The sequence below is a fragment of the Buteo buteo genome, chromosome 2 (assembly GCF_964188355.1).
Source record: "Buteo buteo chromosome 2, bButBut1.hap1.1, whole genome shotgun sequence".
NCBI lineage: Eukaryota > Metazoa > Chordata > Aves > Accipitriformes > Accipitridae > Buteo > Buteo buteo.
In genome coordinates, this window is record NC_134172.1 from 44,603,104 (window position 1) to 44,628,754 (window position 25,651).

Genomic DNA, 25,651 nt, shown 5'->3' on the forward strand with positions numbered 1-25,651 from the left:
TTGTTTCCATGTAAGAGTGGAAAACAGATTAATTTGTTGAAGCATTCATCAGTCCTATTTATAGAGAAAGACTTTTCTTTTGTGAACTTCTTCCAAGAACACTCAGCTGGGCAGCCTGACCTCCACCCTCAACTACTATGCACAATGCCAGAGAAATTAGTGCAAATGTGACACCTAAACATACATCAATGCACTTCACATACAGTATGACTAGGTGGCACCATAAACAATGGTCATGTTATTGATACCATCGTGATACAATAAGCTTATGTATAGGTAAAGCAGAAGTACTAGGTTCAAAAATAGCTGCATTACTCACCACACCACACTCAAAGCTGGCTGGTGCAACTGAGTGACCTACCACTCACTGCAAATGCTGTTATCATCCCTGTTAGGATTTTTGTTTTAATTTATATATTCAATTAGCAAGTATTTAACTACAGTTATACATATAGTTAAGCAGTTTTATTTGTTGTCAAAGTGTTCGATTTTTTGCAGGAACTATTTTTTCCTAAGAGAAACTCAAACATATTTCTAGTAACAGAGCATTTTATATTATCAGCTTGTTTTAATATTCTTAGTAAGACTGTTCTAAGTGTATGTTTTGATCATTGCACAAGAAAAACTTGCAAGTGATTACTTTCTAGACAATTTCAGGAATCTGAAATTGTTCAATATTTTCTTCCTGAAAAATCAGAAGGACTTCCACGCTTTGGTCCCTTCCTGTTCCCATAAATTAAGACAAAAATCCCACATTGCTTTCTGTACTAAAGAACAAACAAAAATCCCATACAATTTTTTCAAGAGATTCCATGTTAAACAATTCACCCAGCTACTGCAAAAATTAGCATTTGTAATAGTGTGATCATTTCCATAGTCGAAGACCATGTTGTTGCATGGATGAGAGGTAGAAGAAGCAAAAGAGAAGTCTATCTCCTGTTACAAAACTGCAGTCTGACTATTTTTTTTTCAGTAGAAAAGTTTGGAGGAGAGCAGATACGTTGCAAGGGAACAGGTAAAAGCTAGAGAAAACCGAGCTGAAATAAGCAACAAACTGAAGGTGTTTTTAAACAGCCTGAAACCATAGCAAATTGCTTTCCTACCCAAAATGCACTGACCTCACAGCTATCACTATCAGGTGCCTCATAGCTGCTTCAAAGGCACACTGAGTAGGCACTGCCAACTTAAGTCCTCAACCTGAGCAGCCAGCCCACAACCTACAACATTTGGTATTACTTTCTACTCCAAAAGAAAACTTTAAAGCAAGTGCCATCTCACTACCCTAACAGATTAGGGTATCACAAAGACAAGGGAACAGGCAAGCAATGGGTTATCCTACCCTTCAGCCCACACTGCCCAGAAGCTACTATTGTGTGAATGGCTATTGCCTCACGTAGACACTGTCTTGCAGGCAAATGTAAAACAAGAATACCTTCCACAAAACACTTCTGTATATGCAAAGTGATCAGACTGCTACACCTGCAACTGTATTTTGGGACTACTGTGAAATGCTGACGAGCAAGATTTTCAGCTATTATTAAGTAAAATGCATCTCAATCCAATGTCATTCCATCAGAATAACTTCAAGAAAAAACTTGATTTTGAAAAAGAGCTTCTGAATTTTTTTTGTTTTCTTTTTTGGAGCAAGCATGGGTGGTGGCAGAACAATAGACTAACCAAGAAAAGTTTCAGTAGGTTATGAGTGCACCAGACTGTTGCTTAAGAAAGGAACCTTTTTTTTTTTGTATCATGGATGTTCATAAGCAAAGGACAACTCCACTACTACCTAGGAAATCCAAATCTATTGCTGTTGAGTATACTACCACGATCGCCCAAAAACATGTTGCAGGTATATTCAACTCCAAAAGGCAGGGCAGAACTGCATAATAAAAGTTGGACAAGCTTAACCTTAATTCTAACTCCATAAAGGAAAGCACTGCGAAGCCCTCTAAAAATAAAGACAGCTGTATTGAGTAGGTCTGTGTTCCCTTAAGTTTCATTCATATAAGAGTAATTAATGTTTGCAGATGGACAGATAAAAATTTACTTACAAACACAGTTTACAAGGTAAAACAAAACACAATAAAAACACAGGGATTTTTTTCCTTCATTTCCAATGAATTGGGCAAAACAACTTACAGTTCCCTTCACATGCCCTCCACCCCTGCTAAAGCCAGAAAGGCAAGTAATATAACAGCAACAGAGAAAAAGTTAACTCTAAAAAGGCTGGGAATTCATAGTACTAGCATCAGTGTTATTTCTAAAAAGAACACAACCTTTTACTTGAATGTTATTTTTAAAAGCTTGAAAGGTACAATTCTATGACCTTCAACGCTTTATTCACACAAATATCTGTACCACAGTACCACTCTCAAGCAAAGCTTGTTATAGAATTACTTTAAACCAATAATCAATAGACTGCTCAATACTAAATTTAGTAATACAAAGCTCAAGAGATAATTGTTCATTTTAATCTAACATGACTTTATCCAAGCTTAGCTGTTCAAATCTACCAAGAGTATTTACTACTTAAGATCCTTATCAGTATGAAACAAATTTAAATGTTAGGAGCTTGCTACATGTCTCCATCACATGGTTGGTCTTACTTTGAAAGTCAGTTTACATCAAATCCTATAAAATTGACAGAATAGAAAATGCTCTGTTTAAGCTCCCTGGTTTCTCCCCAAAGCCCCTAAGAAAATGGTAATAGAAGACTTCTAAAGTCCAAGAGAGATCAAAAACAAGTATTCAAAAATGCTCTGATGTGGCAACCCTGTAAGTACAATTCCACACAGAACTTCCTTTTTTCTAACCATCATTTTTGTTAGATGCCTTTTAAGCTTCATACAAAGGAGGACATTCTTCCCCATGTTAACAAGGGAAAGTAAATCAAGTTAGTACCTATGTGAATTCTCAAATCCTGTTACTTAGAAATTTGAACTGCAGAGATCATGTATTAATTAAGGTTGTACGAGACATCTGGAGGCGGGCTATCTGGTCCAATCTTGCCCAATGTATAACTAACCTCAAAGCTGAAGCCATCTGTTTGGTCAGGTTGGTCAGGATGACAACCAGCCAAGCTCTGAGTGTCTGTAAGGACAAATATTCTACAGCCTCTCTGGGCAACCTATTCCAACGTATAACAACATACAGCATTAACAAAATTTCCTAACATCTAATCAGCACTTCCAACACTGCATCTTGTGCATGGTCCCCCTCACCCTTGCACTATGCACTTCCAACAAGAGTCTGACTCCATCTTCTCAATAAGCTCCCAACAGCCTGCTGAAGACAAAAACTTCATGACAAGAATTACTATTCTCCAAAAAATTCTTCAAATAATAATCTGAAGATAGATCATTTATTTTACACAAAAGCCTTTATTTAATCAAATAATGTCATAATCTATCTTGTCCCTCCATGGACCTTTCCAGTATGGAAAAACTGGAGGATCTGCAGTAGAGATCCTAATCTGTTCCTTAAGACCATAAAATGGGGAAAAAGCAGCTGTTCGATGTCTTCTAACTCACATCCCCAAAGACATTATCCTAGTAAGAAGCATTTGAAATCTATCATCTCATGCTTTGACATTAATTCCCCTCACATCACAGAAAGTACTTGTATGCACAAAAATAAGCTCAATGCAATTTATTAGCACAACTTCTACCTCTTCTGTCACAGGTCTGCTCTGAAGGTAGAAGCACACAAATGGGAAAAACAATCTTAGGTAGATGGAAGTGGTAAAGACTGAGAACAAGAAAGTCTTTTCATGCCCCAAAAAACTTCACAGCCCAAAGGTCTTCTCCAAATATTGTCTGCCCTGGTGAAACTTAAGGAATAAGTAAGAATCCCTCATTTACATCCCACCACCACCCCTGCTTTGTTTATTTATTTATAATGAAAATTCTGAAGACTCACTCAAGTCAGTAATTCATTGAAAATACTGCTACTATGCTAATTCTCTAATTTTCTAGTTGAAAGTAATGCCACATTTCTGAAGTATGCAATTAAATGTACAGTTTAATATTGATAGTGAAGTACTTAGTGTAAGCCACAAACTACATATTTCAAAATAAACAGTAGTATTTTAGCTCATTTTATGAACTTCTTTCACATGAAACATTCCCAAGAAACAGTCGAATTATTTTCTAAGGAATTAATGTAGTAAAATTGAATATAAAATATTTTCACATAATCTTGGTCTCCCATGCATGAATTGACTATAAAGAAGCCTTATTATTACCAAGGATTCTTCTTCTGTGCTTTGGTAAAAGAATTATTTGACAAAAATTGTCTCTTGCTTTCAGAATAATACATTTGAAATAAAATTTTCTAACCAAATCTATATAAAGGAGTAAAGAAAATTTTGTCACGGGACAGTTACATGCCATAGCTGGACCCCAAGGGTTCTCCACAAGTGAAGCATATTTTGGAAACCATTAAACCTCCTGGGCTGTATGCTGAAATCTCCTGTTGCTCCTCGTAATTAAGTATATCTGAGAATACGCTCTTTATACTAAAATACTTCGACAGATAAAATTGAGAAGCATATCCAAAAATCTAGTATGCATAGCATACGGTAAGGCAGCTCAGTAAGAGTGTTTTCTCACTACACAATGAAAGACAGCATCATACTACACTGACTGGCAGAAGCAGTAAACACCAGATTTCTCATTACCCACAGAAGCGATTTTTTTTCTGACTTAAAACCAAGTTTGAGTTGGTAGTGACAGTCATAAGAGAAGAATGCCCTGAATATTTCTGTTTGACACAATCAACAAATATTCAAGAAGGCATTACCACTAATTACACAAGACATGCAGGTAGCAACAGTAATAGGAAAAGCTGAGTGCCAGCTGACGGAGCTACGCAGGGATTCTGGCACATTATGTCTGCCCCAGGTCTTCATGGCCCACTGCCAGCACTGACCTCCCTCGCCTGGGAAAGGAGCCAGCCCTTGGTACCTGTGGGAGGGGGGACAAGCTGCCCTTGCATCGTACCTCCACATCAGACCATAGTTGGGTCCCACACTTTATCTGTGCTGAAGGTTCTTGGTCCAGCCTGTCTCTGCAGCAGAGCTCAGGAAAACGGATACATACCTTCATCCACTAATAAAGAAACCAATGGTCTCAGCCCTTCACCGATGCCATACCCTGTAAGGACACCAGGCTTCCACATTCGTAAGGCTGTGCTTGTAAAATATTTCAAAAGAAATGTTTGCAAAGAAGATTCTCCCACTTCATCAATAGGTCACAAATACATTCTCACGACAAATTTGATCACATCCTTCTCTTGTACAACGGCTGCATATATCTTTAAATGGATCAGCTTGTCCCCAAATGCATCTATTTCCTGATATTTTGAGATATGGAAAAATATTACAGATGGAATCTTGCCTCAAGTAAGGGTTACCCTTTCTGAGAAAAACTCAAAACTTTCACACTTTCTTTATAAAATAAGGAATGTTCAGAAATTTAAAAAAAAATTCACACTTTAAAAGCTTTAACTGCTGTGAAACCATTAGCTTTCAGTGAACTGCAAATGGAAAAGTTACCCATTCAGAAAGACTTCTGACATCCATCAAGTCACAGGTTTAGCCAATTTTTTGGAACAACTGATTTTAAAGGGATCAAAAACAGTAAGATAAATGTTATGAAAAGCCATCAAGAAACAACAGGCTTCAGAATCAAATACAGTCTCCTATTTCTTCAGCCTCATCTCAAAAATTTAAAATTTGAGCAATCTGGAGCCATCAAGTTCACTGAAAGTTTTAAGTGTCAATTGGTGCTGTTTGGTAAAACTTCAGTTTTATGGCGGTACTACTTGAATACCAATTTTATGTGTATTTTAGATTATAAAACTGCAGTTAGTTATCATTTTACAAAGTTTCTGAGGCAGTCAGAACAGAAAGACTACATAATGTTCTCTCAGATAAAACAGGTTTGAGAATAAAAATAAATGTTAGGACACAGTTTATGTCAAACTTTTAAAAAGCATTGCTTCCATCTTAGTCTATTTCACATTAAATATTTATTTTACATCTTTATGTAAAAGGCATTTGTTTTGAGTGACATCCATTTTAAAAACAACTCTGTTTTAAGAAGAAAAGCTAAAATTAGCATGGACATTTCCCAAAATGGATTTTGAAGATTTAAGTATAAGCAAAGTTATTGTCTGCTGCAGATGTTCTCATGAACTCATTCAAGTTTAAACACTGATTCACTTTGAAAAACCATTACTAGAGGATAGACAATGTGATTGAGTCGTTTTTTCTGTTTTGGAAGGTGAATATTAGATAATCTAGCCTTACTCATTAGAAATTTTAACAATTTGAGGGTATGCATATTGTAGAATAATGAGTAATTTCCCTCAAAGATGAGAGCAATGATGGTATCAAAACTGCTAATTATTTTTTTTAAGCTTATACAATTGTTATCTAGCTAAAGAATATGAATTCTGGGGTGCACTAGTCTATGCTTCTTTTATACTCAGTTCTTATTAGGTTACCATCAAGAAGTCTCAAATGTAAAAACAGAAAAAAGGCTCTTGTCTCAGATAACTTCTATTAAGCTTCACTTGCCAGGAGCTTACAGTACGTCTTTCCAGTAATTTAACATGCAAGTAAACATTTCAGAATTTATAGTAATTTGTAAGTACTGTGTCTGGCAGAGTCAGAAACAACTTCCAAAAAGAAAGTTCTAGAAATTAGAAATAACCCGTCTCCCAAAACCAATGGCACATCAACACTGAAAATTGTGTCTAGTCACTTTGGGTGTCCTATTGAGTTTTACATCTACACAATCAGGTTGCCAACTTTCCCTCTCAAAAGGCAGTCTGAAAACAGTTTTGATAGCATTTGTTAAGGATTTACCTCTGTGATGAACACCACAAGTAAAAAAATAAGTTGAGGACAATTATTCTCTGAATATTGCATAAATGAACAGGACAAGATGCGGACTGTATAATGCAAAAGATATTATAACTAAATTTTCAACATGTGTGACAAAGGTGTAGCAATGCAGCCTAATTCCAAAATTCACTTAATCAAGATTACATTAAAAATCACATTAGGAAGACATCCTCAGTTTTTGTGACTTATAGAGAAGCTCTGAGCACAACTAACATTTATTTCTGAACAATAAGGACAAAATAATTTATCCTGCACCAGCTACTAGCACAACTGGTGCAAGTAAGCCTTTTGTTGATGTTGCATATGACTCAGAGAATGTCTCATATACCTGACTAGCTGTACTGTACCTGAATAGACATGTTTTTGCTTGCTCACAGTTCAACTCAACTAAAGAGCTGGCAAGATCTTTCCAGTCCAGGGATATCACTAGAGAGGATGGATGAAAGCTGGTCTGCAAGAATCATTAATGACCATTCTAAATTTTTGTTTTCAGAAGCAGTTACACATCACATTTTTCTACTTTTTGACCACATAAAAAGATACAACTTCATGAGAAATAGCATTTCAGAATTCCTTTTTCTGTTAAACACAGTTCTTTTCTAGACCATTAAGGGGTCTCATAAAGGTTCAAGCATTCATTCTGTAGCTTGAGAACTGTAAGAAGCCTGTTCTGTACTGCCTGTCTAAATTAGTACAGCTTATTACAGAATAAAAAAACATAAATACTAAGCACAACCTTAAAGTACCAGCAGCTACAATGTCCTATTGTACTACTTGTGTTTACCTGCTTCTGTACAATTTGTTTTCTTAAAAAATTTTACAGGAACTATTTATGGGTTTTTGAAGAGTTGCAATTTAGAAGCATCTAAAAGGTAGAATAATAGTAAACCAGCTACCTGAAAAAAATCTTAGCAGTACATTCTACTACAAAGTTGCTGTGTAAGTTCTCTTAGTTCCTCAAAGCCCTTTCATAATATTGAAACAATTTCTACCTAGTCATACCTAACATGTTAAACTGCAAAACACTTGTAGAGCAGGTTTTCCAATTAGATATACAATATTCACTTCTAGATGGGGAAAAATGGAGGATTATTTAGTTACTTGTCCTTATCAATTAAGATAAACTGAAAAGCACAGCTGTTTTCTTAAAGGAAAAATAAGGCTCTAAACCATCACAAGGTATCAGAGATAATATGGTCATTTGAAATGTAAACACTACTTACACCTGCCACAGGATAGTGTGAGAGTAGAGTAGCTATTAAATCATCTTAACTCTTGAAAGCTGCTTCTTGGATTTATGCCACAGAAAACTAGTCTACCGAGACACACACTCTTGACCTCAGATTGTTTCTGGAACAAGACTTCTGTTATGTGTAAACTCCTTATCTTTGCTACGCCTTTAACTGGTCTGCTAAGAATAACAGAATATATCCCTTTTCCCTTAAACTATATCTAGTAAATACATCCTCAAACCAAAGTGGAAAATTAACTACACATTTAAAAAGATAGGTCCTGGTAAAACCAAGCCAAACATATTAACTCAGGTTTAAGAAAGATTTCCTTAAATATGGTTCTTAACAGAAAACGCCTTTTACAAGATGGTATGAAATACCTCTGCCATTAGTATTCTTGCCTTACTTCCAGCCCCTGCCTTACTTTGTTATTACTCTCATTCATGGCAGCTCAGAGTCTAGTATCAAGTTAAGAACATGAGGTGCTCTTAAAAATGTTATTTTAAGATGTTATTCCCCTTTCTAGCTCTTCTGTAAACTGACATTTGTTATTGCAAAGTAAGGCCTTACAGCTTCAGTAAAGAGCAGTACCTTTATTTAGTACACACAGTCTGCCCACAATTGCAGTTTACCATCTCTAACCGTTTCTCTTTTACAGGAAGAAAGTTACAAAACAAGTAGCCTGTGCCTAACCTTTCTAACCTAAACATTGTCACTCTGGGTATGTACCACACTTTCCCAGCCACCATAAATAAAATGCCCAGCTTAGGAAGCCCTAACTCCAAGATCTATTTTCCCCTTTAGCATCTGGCCCTCTTTCCATTAATATTTCATCCCAAAACTTCCAGAAAATAGAAGAATCCAATACTGACAACACCAAGAAACCTTTGCTTTAGTATTAGCAGCAAAATTATGCCTTCTACAGCACCAAACCAATCAACATTAGTTTGTACAGGGTTTAAAGCAGGTAAATATCACCTGACCACGCTGGCTTTTAAAGGTTTGGTGCTTCACACCATAGCTAAACTGAATTAACTGCTTGCTGCTTCTCCTTGAAAATGAATCAACACACACTTCTGGAAAGGTTCCAGATTCCTAGAACTCCTCTTCAAGTCACCAAAAAACAAGTTGGAAAACTGGACTGAAACAGTTTCAGGCCTTAGAACACTTAAAATACCTAATGCTTGACTACAGGTCTTCCTAAGCCTACAAGAAAACGTTCACAAGTCAGTAATGAAAAATAATACTAGCCGTTTTTTTTCTGCTTGCAGCCAACAATTCCGTTTCTCCCCTAGCAAGATTTTAATACTAGAATTAATGATTTCATAAACAAACAGAACTGTAAGTTCACAGAAATTTATTCTCTAAAACACCCTGAATCTAAAGAATGTCTTATTTAGTGAAACTCAGAGGAGATAACTATAAGTCATAAACAACTGTACTTCATACCGTTCTCTTTCATACAGGAATGGAAAAACTGCTTGCTCTTACTTTGGAAGTTTCCACTGGTGAAAGTCAAAATACATGTCCCTCCCTTTCCCCATTCTACCATTTAAAAAAAAAAAAAAAAAAAACAAAAAAACAAAAAACAAACAAACAAAAAAAAACCAACCCAAAAGACCACTTTTCTTACAAATATGTAAGATACTACTAAATATATGTAATTGCCAAAAATAATTCCTACTTATATGTGAAAATGTGTGCCTACATGAAGCTTCAGACTTGTGATAATCCTACTGGAATACATTTTTCTTCTCAGATACTTATTAGTTATTTGTTTAACCTCTGTATATCCAGCCCTCTCATACGCTGAGACACACTGGGTCACTCCAACAGGAATCAGAGGTAGCCAAAGGAAAGGTAAGGCTGCATGGCTAAAAGCAAGGTGAGGACAGTAAGATCTCCTCATCTCCTCTTTTCAACAGCTGTTAATGTTGACTCAATTGCTCATGAAACAGAAGTCTTGGTTCCACCTTAATTTATTCTTTGGCCACGGGTAAGACAGAGGTATTATCCACAGCCAGCAATGCAAGTGCTTAAATTGCCTCAAGTGGCCTGAAGCCCCTGCCTTCCCACCCAGTATCTTGTGTAACTACAGCATTGTACTAGCTGAAGCACTCCTGAGAGAATGTGCTAGGAAAGAGACTGGGGAAGTGATCTGGCTGCATGTTCCCATGTCATTCTTTGTGGCTGAAGCATTACAGCTGTTCAAGCTGCTGCAGGGCACACTACTCCAGCTGAATGCCTGCTTCCCCTTAACCCCTGCCACTCTGCAAAACACACACATGTTTTTTCTGGGTGATCTCCCAGAGAAAAGCAAAAGAAGAAAATAAAGGAGGAGACAGCTTAAATCTGCACTGAAGATTTCGCTGCAGAAACAGACATGGCAGTGGTTTTACCACAGCTCAACCCTATCTAAATCGGCACTGTTGCAGCCTCCACTGCTGCACCTCTCAGCCTCATATTCATACTTCCTTCCTCCACTCAGCGCTGGCACACGTCCATCTGTGTGGCAATCTGGTGTTGGGTGCTCCACTGCTGAGATCTTTCTTATTATTTTCCTCTGTCAGGACTGTTACATTTTCTGCTGGCTTAACGTACCAGGCTTATGGTACAGTCAGACAAACAGAAGTGTCAGTACAAGATGGAAAGCAGTAACAGACTGAAGGGAACAGCGCAAGAGTATGACTGGAACAGCAACAAACAACTTTAATCACTTTAAACTGTCTCTTGTTAGACCACAGTATAAGAAAATGTGACAGCAACCTAAATCAACTTTTCTCAGCTAGAAACTGCTGCTATAATGGCTCTGCAGTGTTCTGAAGCAGTAAGAGTTGGTACTGTCAGGAAAAGCTACTTAGTGAATCTACTGATAGTCTTCTAGCATTTTGCAAGTGTTCATTAAGCTTCAGAGCATTCTGTGTGAAAGGTGAATAAATAAAATTCTAACACTGGACCTCCCTAGCTTTTTCCTCTGGCTTCACTAAATAGCATCCATGAATCTTCATCCTAATCTACTTCCTTTTCAAGTCAGCAAGATATTGTATCTTAGATGAAGTATCTAATTTCACATTTTGCTATGTGAAACTAACTAGATGCCATTTTTGTCGCTAAATGCAGGATCCCAGGTCAAATAATGAGGACTAACAGGATTCCATAATGCTTTAACTGACTGCATATTGCAGAATGTACAGTTTACCATGGAACTAGAAGCACTGTTATCTGTTCAGATTCTCAGTATTTAAAGTGCATGGCCACACTCACCTGCATACTTAACTTTCAGAAAACAAAATAAACGTCTCCCTCATGGCCCCTGTTCCCTGAGTTTTGATTCTGCAGAACTTGACATCATTCATGCTGGGAAATTACTTACCGACAGCAATCATTTCTTCAAACCTACAATCTCAGAAGCAAGCTTTCCTTGAAAAGCTTCATAAATATTTTTTTTAAATATTTTTTCCTGTAACAGGTTTGAGTAACAGCATTTATTAGCATGCATAGAGACAAAAAACAGCACATGTCATCTGCTGTTAGCTGGTTTTATGCCTACAATTTCATGATGGCCATAAAATCCCGATTCTTTTTAGCAATACTGGTTGCACTTGAAGGAAAATAGATCTTTTATCCCAAGGCAAAAAATGCATATTAAGCACACAGAAAACCACCACAAACTTACTCTCTAGTTCTTCTTTCTCGAAGTTTGTATTGATAGTAGAACTGATTTTGCCCATATCCACAACAGCTTCTTCATCATGACCCTGCAGAAACAAAACACAAGTTTAAGTTAAAACTAAATACAACTAAATTTTTTCTAAATTCCTAAATACATTCTGCAGTTCTGAAGCTGTTTGTCAAAGTTTTCTAGAACAACACATTTTCACCTCTTAAAAACTGAGAAAGGAAATGTCACTGAAAATCTACCCATCCAATTCTTCAAGAAAACTTACCCTGTATTGAAGGAAAATCAGAGTACATCAACAGATATACTAAGTACCATGCAATTTGCTTTTGCAATGCTCTCGAGTTCATTGTATCAAGGATCAGGACATATATTTCAGGAGTGCAATATTCTTTTAGTTTTACATTCAACAGCAATGACCCTACTTCAATAAAATAACTGGCAAATTTATAAAAAGTTACGTAAGTTAACATTCAGAAATCCTGAACCCATTTGCTTAAGGGACAATTCCTGTGTAAGATTTTCCAGAACGAATAAGAAGCTTTCATGAACCAAAGGTTATACAAAGGGGTGGCAAAAGAGTTAAGTTACAGAAGTTGGGGGTCTCTCCCTAGACCAACAGTTTCAGAAAGATCAAAATAAGCCTTTCACTCAGGTTTCCACAGACAGCTTTTTGACCACACCTGTACCTAATTCACATGTTTTTACGCACAAAGTTAGAAAACAGCAGTTGCGAGACAATCTGTTCAGATTCCATTACTACTGAAACCATACTACTCATAACACAAAAGCACAGTATTTGAAATAGAGGTAGTCTCACGAATGAGGCTTTTCTCTGAACATGCCCTCTAATCACATTTAGCACATCACTAAAGCAGACCTTTAAACACTGCCTTTTGCTCAATCTTGAAAAAAAAAAAAAAAAGAAAAGAAAAAAAACCACAAACCCTTAAAATAACCAAGCAGTAGAAATCTCATCATCTCATCTCAGACTTGACATCGGAACATTAAAGTTGCCCTTCTCCAAACGTTTGCATTCCTTAGAATACAGTCCACTTTAACAGCTCACAAATTACAGCCTCCTGGCAGAACTAGTTCACCAAAAGAACTGCTGCCTACCCTAAGGGTAATGCTTTACTTCACATCTAACCATGTATAACTGCAGGATAACTGCTAAAGAATACTGTCCCTGCTCTTTCTACTTCATTGGGCACACACGTTTTTCCTTAAGTCATATCTATCAATCATGAAGTCAGATACAAAGAGCTGAAGCAATGGATTTTATTTTTTTTATTTTTTTAAACAACTTAATTAGTTTTCCACTGGATCAGTTCACCAAACTGACTTTTCTTGTGGTCATATGACAGCTAGATCCGCCACAAATAAACCTGTTTAATCACTGCTTCTGGCAGCAGCCCACTGGTGCATTTACATTGATCAACGTGGGATCTGTAGTAATGGTTTCATGAGGAAAAAATGGAAGCCTAATTCAGGATTCTTACAGGGACTGGGAACCCTAACAGTGTTGACATTCACCTAAACTCAGCTGGCACTATGTAAATAAGCAAGATACAAAAGAAAAGAGTGGCACATGGCAGAATAAACCTCTGAAAACTAAATAAAGGTCGATTCTGAGCCCTGTCCCAAAGAATAGGGTTTTCAAGAAAGGTGTTACATAGTAACATAACTTTGTCACTACTGCTACATTGCAAAAGTAGAGCTTTTCATTCATGTCAGACTCCTGCACATTCCAGACAGCTACAATTAAAAAATTCAACTGATTAAACCAAAGTCATGTCTGATGGGCAGGCAAATCTGTGAAAATGTTACAAGGACTTATTAATAAAGAAATGGCAGAAATTTAGAAAGTGTCATGGTGGTAAGATGGGGGGGAGTACATTCCTGTCTCCTACACACCAAAATGAAATGGAAAAGACCCCTAGAAGATGCCTTCATAATGTAACTGGCCTCTGTTACCTCTCTGATAACCATTCTGGAGGTAGGGAAAAACACAGCTGCAAAGTCTTGGCTGTTATCTTTACTGAAGATGGATTTTCCAACAGAGATTAGGGGAAAAAAATTAACGTGCATAAACCCAATAGCAAAAAGAGGTCTCTAAGTAGCACCATTAAAAAGCTTAAGTTAATCAATCTTTTGAAGTACCAAATAAGTACAGCAAAACATTAAAGTCCATTGGTAAGGCCTAACACTACCAAGGAGTCATCACGCACACCTACTTTCCAATTTATCTCAGTGACACAGAAATAGAAGATTACAGGACTATAGTACACTGCAGTTCACAGAAACGGATATACACACAAATCCTGCACATTACCAGAAAACTCAAAATAGAGACAGAAATAGATGAAGTATTACTAATCCTCCAAATTATCTTAAGTGTCTTACAATATGAGAGAGGAAAAAAACTTAGTATTAGGAAAACCACTATTAAAACCTCTTCCACAACTAGCTTCATGGTTACAGCCACAGACTGCTGAAATATCCTGTATCTCACTCTTCCCTTCCACCATATCCCCAAAGTACTTTCAAGACACTTGGAAGCTTGCCAAACACACAGTTTTTGAGCAGTATACAACGGTTTTCTCCATATTATACAAACTACTGCATGCTGGTAGAAAATTACATACACACTGCGGAAAACACACATAGAAGAAATATTTTTACCTCCCAATAACATTTTGAAATTGTACTTGCTGTATGCCTTATACCATGTTATTAATATTTATCACCCTTTGCTTTAGTAACAGAGGTACTTTGCCAACCATATACATACACAAGCAGCCTTCAAAACCACATCATGTGAAAGTAACATGTCTTCTGAGATTAGATTACAGAAAGGCATGCATGCCCTTGCAAACCCTTCTATCACTATCTCAAAGTACTCAACATATGCAAAGACTCTTCCAAGAATAAACCATTAGCAACCACAAATATCATACATAAAGAAAGCATATCATTTACAGCCTTTGTTTAGAAAAGGACAAAGCATCTTTTTAACATAACCGTTTGTGATGCCAATAGCAAATCCGACCATAAAATACTTTTGCCTTAGGTCAGGTAAAAAACCCAAAATATTCAAATATGCTATAAAGCTAATTCCAAGCTACAGCCTTTTCCTTGCTAAAAATAAAGTCTGTAGGGAATAGGTTTCCAGTAATTATAGAAGATCTACCATGTCAGTTTAAGGCACAAAAGTGACAGAAAAGCATGACAGTTGCTGAATCAAAACACACTCATTCCAGTAATATGTTCTACTTTCTGAACATTTTACATACATACATAAAGAGAGGTGGGATTGTTTAAAACTCATCAGCTTCCCTTTTTTAGGCACAGAGAATTACTTCATCTTAGAGCAAGCATCCTCTGCAGTTTACCATCCATTTCATGTGAAACTTTACACACAATAAACCACAGATGCCCAAAAAACAGCCGCCAAAGCAAAATTTAAGACTAACTTGGAATGCATGTACCTTCTCTTTTCAGACAAGAGACAAAACAATTGAGAAGGGAAACAAACAACACAAGCAGCAACCAAGGCGCCCCAGGGAAAGATTAAGCCTTCACCTTTGGTTTGCTTTTTCACAAGGAGATGGTCTTTTATAAAAACAGAACAAATCCAGAGTACTTCGAGGAAAAAAAAAATTCCGAGTACATTGTATTAAAATACACTAAGTAAACTTCTCCCTAACACCAAATTTGTGGATACTCACAAATGTACTGTAGAAACAACCTCCCAGTAAAACCGTAGTATTCAGCCAGAGGTCCCCACATATACTACAACATGTCTTCTCAGCCTCCCAACTTTGCCCAGCATGAAAAAGAAACACCTTTTCAACTGTTGCAGACCAGACAAGACTTTCAAGACTCTTTGCTCTAGCCGAATTCCAGTAAGGTTCTCTTATCCAGGAGAAAATAATAATTCCCCTTTCATTGCAGACAAACAAGTATCCAGAAATTGTGTACACTTATTTACCTTCTCAAATATTCATCTTCATTTAGTATGGTACACTTCTCATATCTAAAATATTAACGTTACCTGTTTTCAAAAAGTAGTATTTAAAAAAATCCAATCCTAAATTGCATGAATCACTAAGGAAAGCACTCAAGTTTGCAAGAGTTAAGTTGTCAACCTCCAGCAGCATGTGTTAGTTACTGTCTAGTGGACCGGTACAAGTATGACGCACACAATATTAAATCTAAAGGAAACTTTCCACTGTCATCTGTACAAGCTCTTCTCACCACGCAGGTCACCTAACCTTATGCAGTCACATACACACGACAGACTTCAGATGGGCACACTGTTAAAGTGCATTACCAAATAACCACTTCCAAGAGATACAACTTGCAAGCAATACATTTTTAAGGAACTTGAAATGTAGTTCAATCAATTCATTCTGGTGATAGACAGTGATCATACAAATGGCTCATACAGTTAACTGTAAACCTTTGAAATCTAAGAGTAATACAATAATTGTGTTGAGAATAATTTGAGCTCAACATTTAAACCCATTACTTAGCTAAGTCAATGTTCGTATACTCCATTTACATCCCCTCAGCCCAAAGTTCTTCCCCAACAGAGTTGGGGAACTACTTGCAGCACCAGAAGAGATAGCACTAGTGTTCATGGGAATAAGTAGGGCACAGAGTAGGACACAAACAAACAAAAAAACCCACCATCTTCCCCCCACCCCCCAAAAAAATAAGAAAAAAATTACATTACCACTCTCATGCTACAAAGAACCTTCACTGCAGCATTTATTCAAGTAAATGCAAATGAAGAAAAAACAAACCTAAAAAAAATCCACCAAACTCCAAACACCCAGGGGAGTGGTGGTTCATGTCCACGTTTTTCCCTTATACATCTGTCCCTGGCCAAGAGTTTAAAACTTCTAATTTTGAAACTATTCTACTACAACTGCCTACACCATCACAGTGAACCTACATATTGCTTTATGACTGTAATTATATCCCATGCTCTCTGGCTTGAACAGAAGGTGAATACTTCCCTCCTCCTTCACACGAGAACCCACGGATACATCTCTGCCTTTGTAGAGACAACAGATCTGGCAGACAGGATGTAGCTCTTGGGCTGGAATGTGGCACCAACAAACCATTCTTCTCAAAACACGAGCACACACTGCTTACAGACCCAACTGGTAAACCTATACAGCGTGCTACTACAGATTTACATACCAAGATCAACAGCATATGAGAATTTTTGCACAGTGCATTTTGCTTTTCATACTTTGTTCTTCATTCTTTCATCATCAGTACATAGCAGCAGTTAAGCTGGGTCAAACAATCCATCCAACCCAGCATGCTGTCAAGAGGATACAACAGTCGAGGCCTACAGCAAATTCCCAATAAACTTACAAATCATTGCAAACAGAATTCAAAACAGTGGCTTGACCTAGACCTAGGAAGGCTAGTCAAAGCAGGATTTTTGTTACATCTTCAGCCCTCACTTTGTTGGATTTGCATTCAGAAGACAGATATGATAGCCATCAAGGCTCCAGTAACAAAAAAATAAAATTAAATAAAGTTACCAATATTGCTCTGCTTGAAAAATAAAAGTTTAGCTGAAAAAAGAAATTGAAACCTTCATTTTGACCACATATCTCAAAGATAACTAAAGAGGAACTACAAAACCTAATTTTGCAACTGTTTTCCAGGTTATGTGTATGTACATATATCAAATATTTTAAAACTGACTTTTTTGTATAGATACACACACAAACTCATTTGTTTTGTTACAAACAAACATATACATACTGAAATATACTGAAATATATTGTTCAGAATAATTAAGAACCAGTAGGGTAATTCATAATTCAATTCCAAAGCAGCATTTCTTAAGTGGTTTGTTTCAGAAGCCTGCATTCCTGTTCTAAGCACACGTAACACTCCATGTAGTCAGGAAATAAAATACATCTCCAATTTACAGAATGCACATACAGCCTCTTCCCTACCCATTCAATCTCCCAGAACTGCAACCTAATAAGCACTAATACTTTGGGGGGGGGTGGGGGGTGGGTGAGGGGGTGGGGTAGAATTAGTCAAGACTAGTGTTATCTCCTAATTTCACAGGACTACAAGTCTACCAGTGACAGCAACCCTGGAAACCATAAGAAAAGAAACCAGAAAATTAGTATATTTGTTAATGCCATCTGGGACTACTGTATGCAGAGTTCAATGACAATCATTCTACCTCTGGCAATCATCAGCAGTAGGTCTACATTAGAGCTCTCCCACTGCTACCCATACAGAGCACCAAGTAGCCTTAGGTAAGAATGAGTAAATTAGGAAGGGCTTTTTGACATGGTTCACCTGCAGGAACAACTAACAGCAGCACTTGGTAAGTTCTAAATATATTGTTTTACTTCTCTGTCAGATTGATTCTGCTTTTAAACGAGAGGTAAGATGAGCCTATGGTGGCCAGGAAGGCAGGCATCTCCGGTTGCTGCCTCCTTGAAAGACAGCCAGGATATGAAAAAATCAGTTCTTACTACTATTTAGAAAGTGAAGGTATTACTCAGCCTGTTAAACAGTCTTTAGCTGAACTGCACAAGCGGTCCTATAAATGCATTTGAAGTAAGTGCTTTGGGCACAGTATTGGTGTACATAGCAATACTGTATCTTCAGAAGTTGCCAAAGTGATGAAACACTACTAGTTCTAAATCAAGCACATCAACCTGACAGCCAAGGGAAAATGCACCAAATATAAATGGGCCCTGTCTCATTTTGTTGGCATACAATTTTTAGCTGGCCTTGCCCTCTAAATATATACGGATGAGAGTAAAATTAATAGTAATTCACAAACAGAACACTCACCAGGTTTAAAATAGGAAGGATACCATATTGATGGGTTCCCCCTTGGTTGAATTTGAGATGGTCTCATTTGCACAGGAACAGCTGCTTCCCAGATTATATTTTTTTCCCTACTATCACAGCAGTAGGTATTGCTCAAGCACTACAGGAAAGACTCCAGTACAGCTCAAAGGTTTTGGTGTCACCACCCACCCCCACCGCCATGCCCTTTTCTTGTGAATTTTATCTGTGGTTATACAATTACTATTTTACACAACTATCCTCACATGTAAATAAAGATCCTTCCTAATCAAAGCAATACTTAGAGCCTCACAGGAAGGTCTGATGCTTAGATTTCAGTAAGACCATAGCTATAATGAAAGAGGTTAGAGAAGTTTCTCTAGCCCACTAATCCTCTAATTAACTGCTCAGCTTTACCCTGCTAAATACATCTGACCAATCTGCTTCTAGAAGACTTAGAAAAAACACAGGAGCTATACAAACCTTGTTTGGACGAGCACGTCCAATAGACACCAACAGACTTCAATAAGACTCTCCAGAAGTTGCATTTTACTTTTACTTTTCCAAAACTGTATGTAGAAGACAGTAAAGAAAGACACATATGTGTGCTGCTTTCAAAAAAACCAAAATAAACAAAAACCCCAAACAAAACAAAAAAACACACCACACAACAACAGAAAAACAACCCACTACACTTGGAAAAAAGCAGTTCTGAACATCTTTAAGTTTTGCTTTCTGCACAGTTGAATATCTAATGTTTATAAATAATTTTATTTCAGTGGTTCTAGCAGGCATTACTCTGGCCACTGTCACACTGAGCGCCACAACCTGCAAGACAAGCCATGTCCCATACAAATCAGACACTAGTCTTTGGACAGTAAACACAAAGTGCTTGTGTTAATCAGAACACAAAATTAAATTGGGAGAAAAAAGCAGAAAGAAAAGGAAGCATGAAGAGACTGGTCACTGTAGTGACTGGCCACCAACCATAGCACACCACAGCAATTTGGCCAAAAAAATTGCGTTAGAATGAACACAGGAAAACAGGATGGCTTTATTAATATTAAGGCATGACTAAAATGCAAGAGAATATTCAATTAAAATTAGAAGCCCACTTGAATTCAACCTGAGTGTTCTGCAAGCCATAAAATTTACCACCATGCATAGTTGGCAAATAATGTCACCAATCCAACACAAGATATCAAGTTGCATATCTAACATCATAGTAGTCATTTTACAAAGTTGCATTTTATCACTGCCTCACAGCACTAAATTTCATTCAAAAAAAATTCATAGCACCCTTTACTTCAATTTCCAAAATTACAGTTAGAAAAAACAGAAGTAGTAGAATCTTTGTAACTATTCACCTCAGATCTTTGTCTAGTCTTCTAGGCATATGCATGCCTGACACAGTTCTGTGTCCAGAGCTGAAAGTAGCACCACAATGAAAATCAAAAATCTATCACTGTACTACAGAGACCCTAACAAACAAGACCACTGCAGTCAGATGCATTTAAATGAAACTCTTGTTATGCTCACAGAAGGAAATAGACAGTTTAGTGGTCCTCTTACAAAATTTATATAAAACAATTCAGGGGTCTTAAAAACTTCACGACTTAGGAAAATTCCATCCCATAGATTTTAGTTTCCAGGGTACTCTAAACTAGCAATCCGTGTTACACGCTGCACTGCAGTTAAATGGCAGTGATCAAGACTACCCATACAAGAGCTAAGCAATAGCTTCTAACACTAAGACTAGAGTTTACTGCTTCATTGTAGAAATCCCCGCACACAGAGTTTTGTAGCTATGCCACTGAAGTCTGAAGAAAACTCTATCTCCATGATCATTCTACCTCAGTTACACAGTTCATTAAGTTCACCTTTTTTTTTTTTTTTGTCAAAAGGAAATAGTCGACTGATTGTTCACGATTCTTTACCAGAAACTTCCTTGCTATACTTACACAGGATTACCCAAAGCCACAGCTGATAACCTTTAAATTAAGAAAAGCTGACTAAAAATAATGCAAAGGGGGGGGGGGGGGGGGTAAAATCAACAAAAACCAAACACACTCAACCCCTCTCAAAAATCTGGTAGTATACTCTCATGATTTTAAAAGCACATTTTCTTTCTGAATTGAGCCAGTTACTATGATTAAGCAATTCTAACTGCACAGAAAACACCTTCCCCAATACAGAAATCCCTACTTCAAGTATTATTTCCATCACCAGATCTTTCAAAAATTTCTTCCACAACTAGTGAGTCTAAGGTAGCACACCACTTCGAGACACAGTTGCTAAATGCCACTTGCATCAGAGCATGTTCGAAGCATTAATAAGTTATACAGCTGCTATTTACATACAGGTTGCATTTTCTTCCCTGGACGAGCTCCTTCCATGCTGATGTGCAGAAGCGGAGAATGCCCTTGTACAAGACCCTGTAATGAACCTCCCAAGAGATCAGAGACTGCGCACACATGACTGCTTTAGCTCGCTCTGCTTGACACAGATGTACTCCGGGAAATTGCTCCCCAGCCCTGCAGCCAATCGCTCCCTAGCCAGTCTCTCATCTCCCAGGCCACTGATTACAGCTACCGCAGGGTCGAACAAGAGCAGAATGGGCAAGACGGCATGCCTTCAATTCCTCCAGCTCAGAGAATACCAAAAAAGGAACTCGGAGTTCAAGACTTAACATTTTCTGCATCAACAGCAGCTAAGAACAGCTCCAAGGTTACATTTTTGCTCTGATCCAAGACTTCATTAGCACTACAAAATGAAAGCACATTTGTACCTCGGGTCCCAGAACAGAACAACCCAGAAGTCAAACCATCTGTTAAGTGTGTTTATAGCTGTTTTATCAACCTTTCACTGAATACTCATTCCAAAGTAGGGGGTTTTTTACATAAGCCATATATTCTTGTTCAGCAAAGTAAACGAGGACTTCCTAAAAAATCCTCGTGGGTTTTTTTTTCCTGTTGAAGAAGTAAAAAAAGCCATGCCGTTACCTGCAATTAATTTCATGTATCCTTCTAGCGTAAGATGGCTGTTTCAGGTATGATATAAGTAGCTATACTTCTTCCTTGCTTAAGACAGCCTTAGAAAAACGCCACCTCCATTCTAGCAGATCAAATTCAGAGCTTCATTTCATTCTTCCCCCCCTTCTAACTGACATACCTTAATCTCCTTGTCCCATCACAGAACGCATAGGAGAACTGGCTCTTTAAGGCGTTATCCATAACTTAACCTTCATGACATGACACTGCCTTGCTTGTTCTTTCTTCTTTCATTCCTACTTCTTGGATGACGAGAACTCTAGTAATGAAGCTGGACTGGTGCCACCCCAACCAACAAACAAACGAACAACTTGGACAAAACAAAACCAATAGTGTACTGTTCATAAACTTGGGGCAAATACCACCAGCCAAAGAAACATACTGTGCAACTGTGAAGATGGTATTTATCACCTAGCAGTTCAGAAATCAGAAGACCACATTCAATTCCCCTCATTGCCTTTCTCAGTCCAGAAAATTCTCTAACCGTAGGCTAATAAAAGTATTCTCAGATAGCGATGACAAGTAAGTTTAAAAGTAGTTTGTTTCCACTCTGTAAATAGATTTTCACCCTAATGCGTGCGTGAATCTTTTCACTTCCAAGCTATTGAAGGCCTCCCTGTTGCTGTAAGTGATCATAAACCAAATGATTCATATAAGAACAAAGTTAAACAAAAATATCAGATACCCTAACTCTTAGTGATCTCTTCTCAACTGAGCATCTTAAACCAAACCTATTCTTTTTGTAATGCAGAGAACAGATTCATACAGTTCTTCAGCTACTCAGATGAAGACTGAAACAGCTATGCTGAACTGTGTTCTGGTGGCTCTCCTACACTTTAATGCAGCCTTCCTTAGCATAAATCTGTACTAGAAGTACTTCAATTTCTAAAAGTACAAATAGTTGGGTTTCATAGGCTCTGTGTGCGTGTGTGAAGGGGGAAGAGGCTGTCTATTCCTTTGGGATAGAAAGTGGGGGTGGCGGGGGGGCCGGGGGTGGGAGCTGCTGTGGAAATCACACCTTTGATTTTTTTATTTTATCAGTTTTGGAAAGAATACTTACTTGATTTGGAAACCTTAAAAACAAACCAAAAAAAAAATCTCTGAAGCAGTTTATTGAAATCTCTTTCTAGTCTGTAATGAACCAATTCCTAGTTAATAGTCAGTCAGTCTTGAACAAAAAAAACCACTCAGAGGCTTTATTCATTTTTTAAAAAAAAAAAGAAAAAAAAAGAAGAAAGCAAAGAACAGGCGCATGTAGAGCCAAGCTGAAAAATCCAACATTCTAAAATATAAACAAGTTGTTCTTTTAAACAGATGGAAGTTTTTTGTCTTTCAAGTTCCATACCAAAATACTTCGTGGATAAACGTCTGCTCTTACCTAAGAATAAATACCAGGGAAAAGCTTTGCATTAGATGGAGAACAACACAGCAACTTCAAACTGCAACTGTCTCAACATGCATAACTACAGAAGTATTCTAAAACAAACTGTATGCAAATATATTCAAAATTATCACATTCTTGAACATGTTCAGTGACAACACTGTGAGAACTCAGAGAAAAACTATTTGTGCTGCAACAATATTTCAACCATATGCTTGATGCTGCAGAAGTGTATGAAGGTTGTTTTTTTTAAAAAAAAAAGAAAAAGAAACATAAGTAGCTATCATGAAACACACTTTTTCCATCAGTGTTCCTTCTTAATTTTTACTTTTATACCCCTTCAAGTTCCACTTATTTGAGCTTATCTCCAGCTATAAAAGCACTTTTTTGGAAAGATGGGTCCAAAAAAACCATATCTATTCTCCAGACAGAAAAGAAAGATTTCATCTGAGCTCTTAGCTCTTTGCAAAACTTTTAATCTTTTCACAAGCGATACATAGTCCATGATTTCCTTGTAAGTAGTATGGGCTTCCATTAAAAATTCCCTCAAAATCAACTAAATTGGACTAATTCCAAAACTTCTGTTAACCATGGGGTAGAATGCAGAAACATTTACAATGAATTAGAAGAGTAATTTTCATGTCACTTGTTATGACTAGTTTCTGGATCAATCTGTAAAAATATCCTCTATAACATCTTACAGCAACACTAGCGTTAACACATCAGCAAGTTGTATATACTACTACAGCCACAAGCACTTCTTTCCAATCCTCTTTTTTTTTTTTTTTTTTGCTCTTAAAATGAGAGAGCAATTATGATCCCAGTCTAGCATGAGGTGGCTGTAAACTGCCCTATTGCAGGGTCTGCAGAGCCTCTAGCAGGCAGAGCTGTGCTTCATCTGCCATTCCAAGACAGCAGGACGCAAGCATATTTTTATTTAAAGTAGCTGCAGTGGGCAGGTCTGTGCTCTCAGCAGGACTTCCCACATGAGCTCAAGCCCAGCGCTAACAGACCTAGCTAGACAGGAGCACAAAGAAACCGAGTGCTCATTTTCTTACAAAGGGGCGAGACTGACATACCCACACATCTAGCCCTGTAAATTGGTAGATCTGGTATGAGATTTCTATTGATACTTCAAAATTCTGTTTTGCGGGATGGGGAGGGAGAGTTACCATAATCCAAACTCAACCCTTCCTTCCTTATATGAACAAATTATACAAAATTAATATGACTATCTTTTCTAACATTGCAGCCCAAAAAAACCTACACAGTTCACTGCCACCTTTCTTCATGTATCTGAAAGGACAGCATCTATCATACTCAAAGCACCTTTCCCTAGAAAATAATATTTAAAAAAACAAGAAATACCCATGAAACAATAAGACAGTACTTCTAAATGAGGCTTTATTTTGGATTGGGGCACAGGGGGTGGGGGGAGCAGGTCACAGGGGAGTCAGGAAGGGAGGCAAGGTGCTAGGGAATTAACGTGAGGCAGGAACAAGTTGTATGACACAAACTGTCCAGTATTAGTATGCCAAATACCAGTACAGATGGTTTTGTTCAGCTTCTTATTAAATGGGAACCTAGTAACTCATATTAAGAAGAACAGACAGCTTCCTAATAGTTTTCTATTACACATAAAATAAAAATATAAGCTATTCCTCTAAGGAGATGTTATTCCCTTAGCAAGGGAACACAGAAATCTTCGTAGGCAGGGGCTTATCATTTAATGAAATAAAACTATCCATAAAAACCAAGAGTTTGACTGCCTACAAGTGTATTTTCACCTAACAGCCAGTTCCCAAGAGCTACATCTGCATAGCATGCTTCAGCTTGCTTCAGTTTGTATTGGCACGTACGCATGGAACTAAGTGTTTCCAAAAAAAGAAAAAGGAAAGGAGAAAAAAAAAGGAGGAAGAAAAAAAAACCACATAGATGTATTCTGCGCAGATATTCTCTGGTGTATTGTCCCAGTAGTGGACTCCTGGGTTTCTCAGTGCATTGCAGGACAGCTGTCACAAGCCACCGAGATCCTGAGAACGAGCATGAGGCAGATAACTAATTTGAGCCCTCCTGACATTACACAATTACATCTCATTCCGAGAGCTGCGTACTTACTCTCTAGAGAGGATACTGCTGAAATCTGTAACCTGAATCAGCATCAACAGCAAGATTATTATGTACTCTCTTGTACAGAGTACGTCACTAATCTACTGGCAGTCCTGATTTGGATACATCGATAAAGCAGGAAAACCAAAGATATATGTGAAGTTTTGGAGTACTTATTCCTGGACTCAAAAACATCCCTCAGTAGAGACAGATGGAAGAAATTCACCATGTTCAAACAGAATACTACCAAAAATTTCACTTCAACATGTATGAGCATGTGGTCACCATGCAAATGGCATTGAGCTAGGCTGGGGGGGAGTGGGGTCATTTATTTGTTGGGTTTTGGGGTTGGGTTGGGGGGGGGTGGTTTGGCAAAAGAATGAGGATGCTTTCTAAATTCAAAGCTACTCACTTTACAACACATCCGCCATTGCTTGCTTT

General features: G+C 37.6%; 1 protein-coding gene across 13 annotated transcripts in view; it reads right to left on the minus strand.

The window, feature by feature from the left end:
• SLC4A7 (solute carrier family 4 member 7) overlaps nucleotides 1-25,651 on the minus strand; it is a 96,483-nt gene that overhangs the window by 51,049 nt on the left and 19,783 nt on the right. For 9 of the 13 annotated variants that reach the window (XM_075052808.1, XM_075052746.1, XM_075052816.1 and 6 more), the window contains exon 2: nucleotides 11,819-11,900. In XM_075052808.1, the coding sequence (XP_074908909.1) occupies nucleotides 11,819-11,900 (82 nt within the window). Of the gene's footprint in view, nucleotides 1-11,818; nucleotides 11,901-15,815; nucleotides 15,835-15,878; nucleotides 16,249-19,153; nucleotides 19,200-21,030; nucleotides 21,207-25,651 lie in introns of those variants that run through there. The other 4 variants (XM_075052739.1, XM_075052767.1, XM_075052756.1 and 1 more) reach the window with 4 other exon arrangements.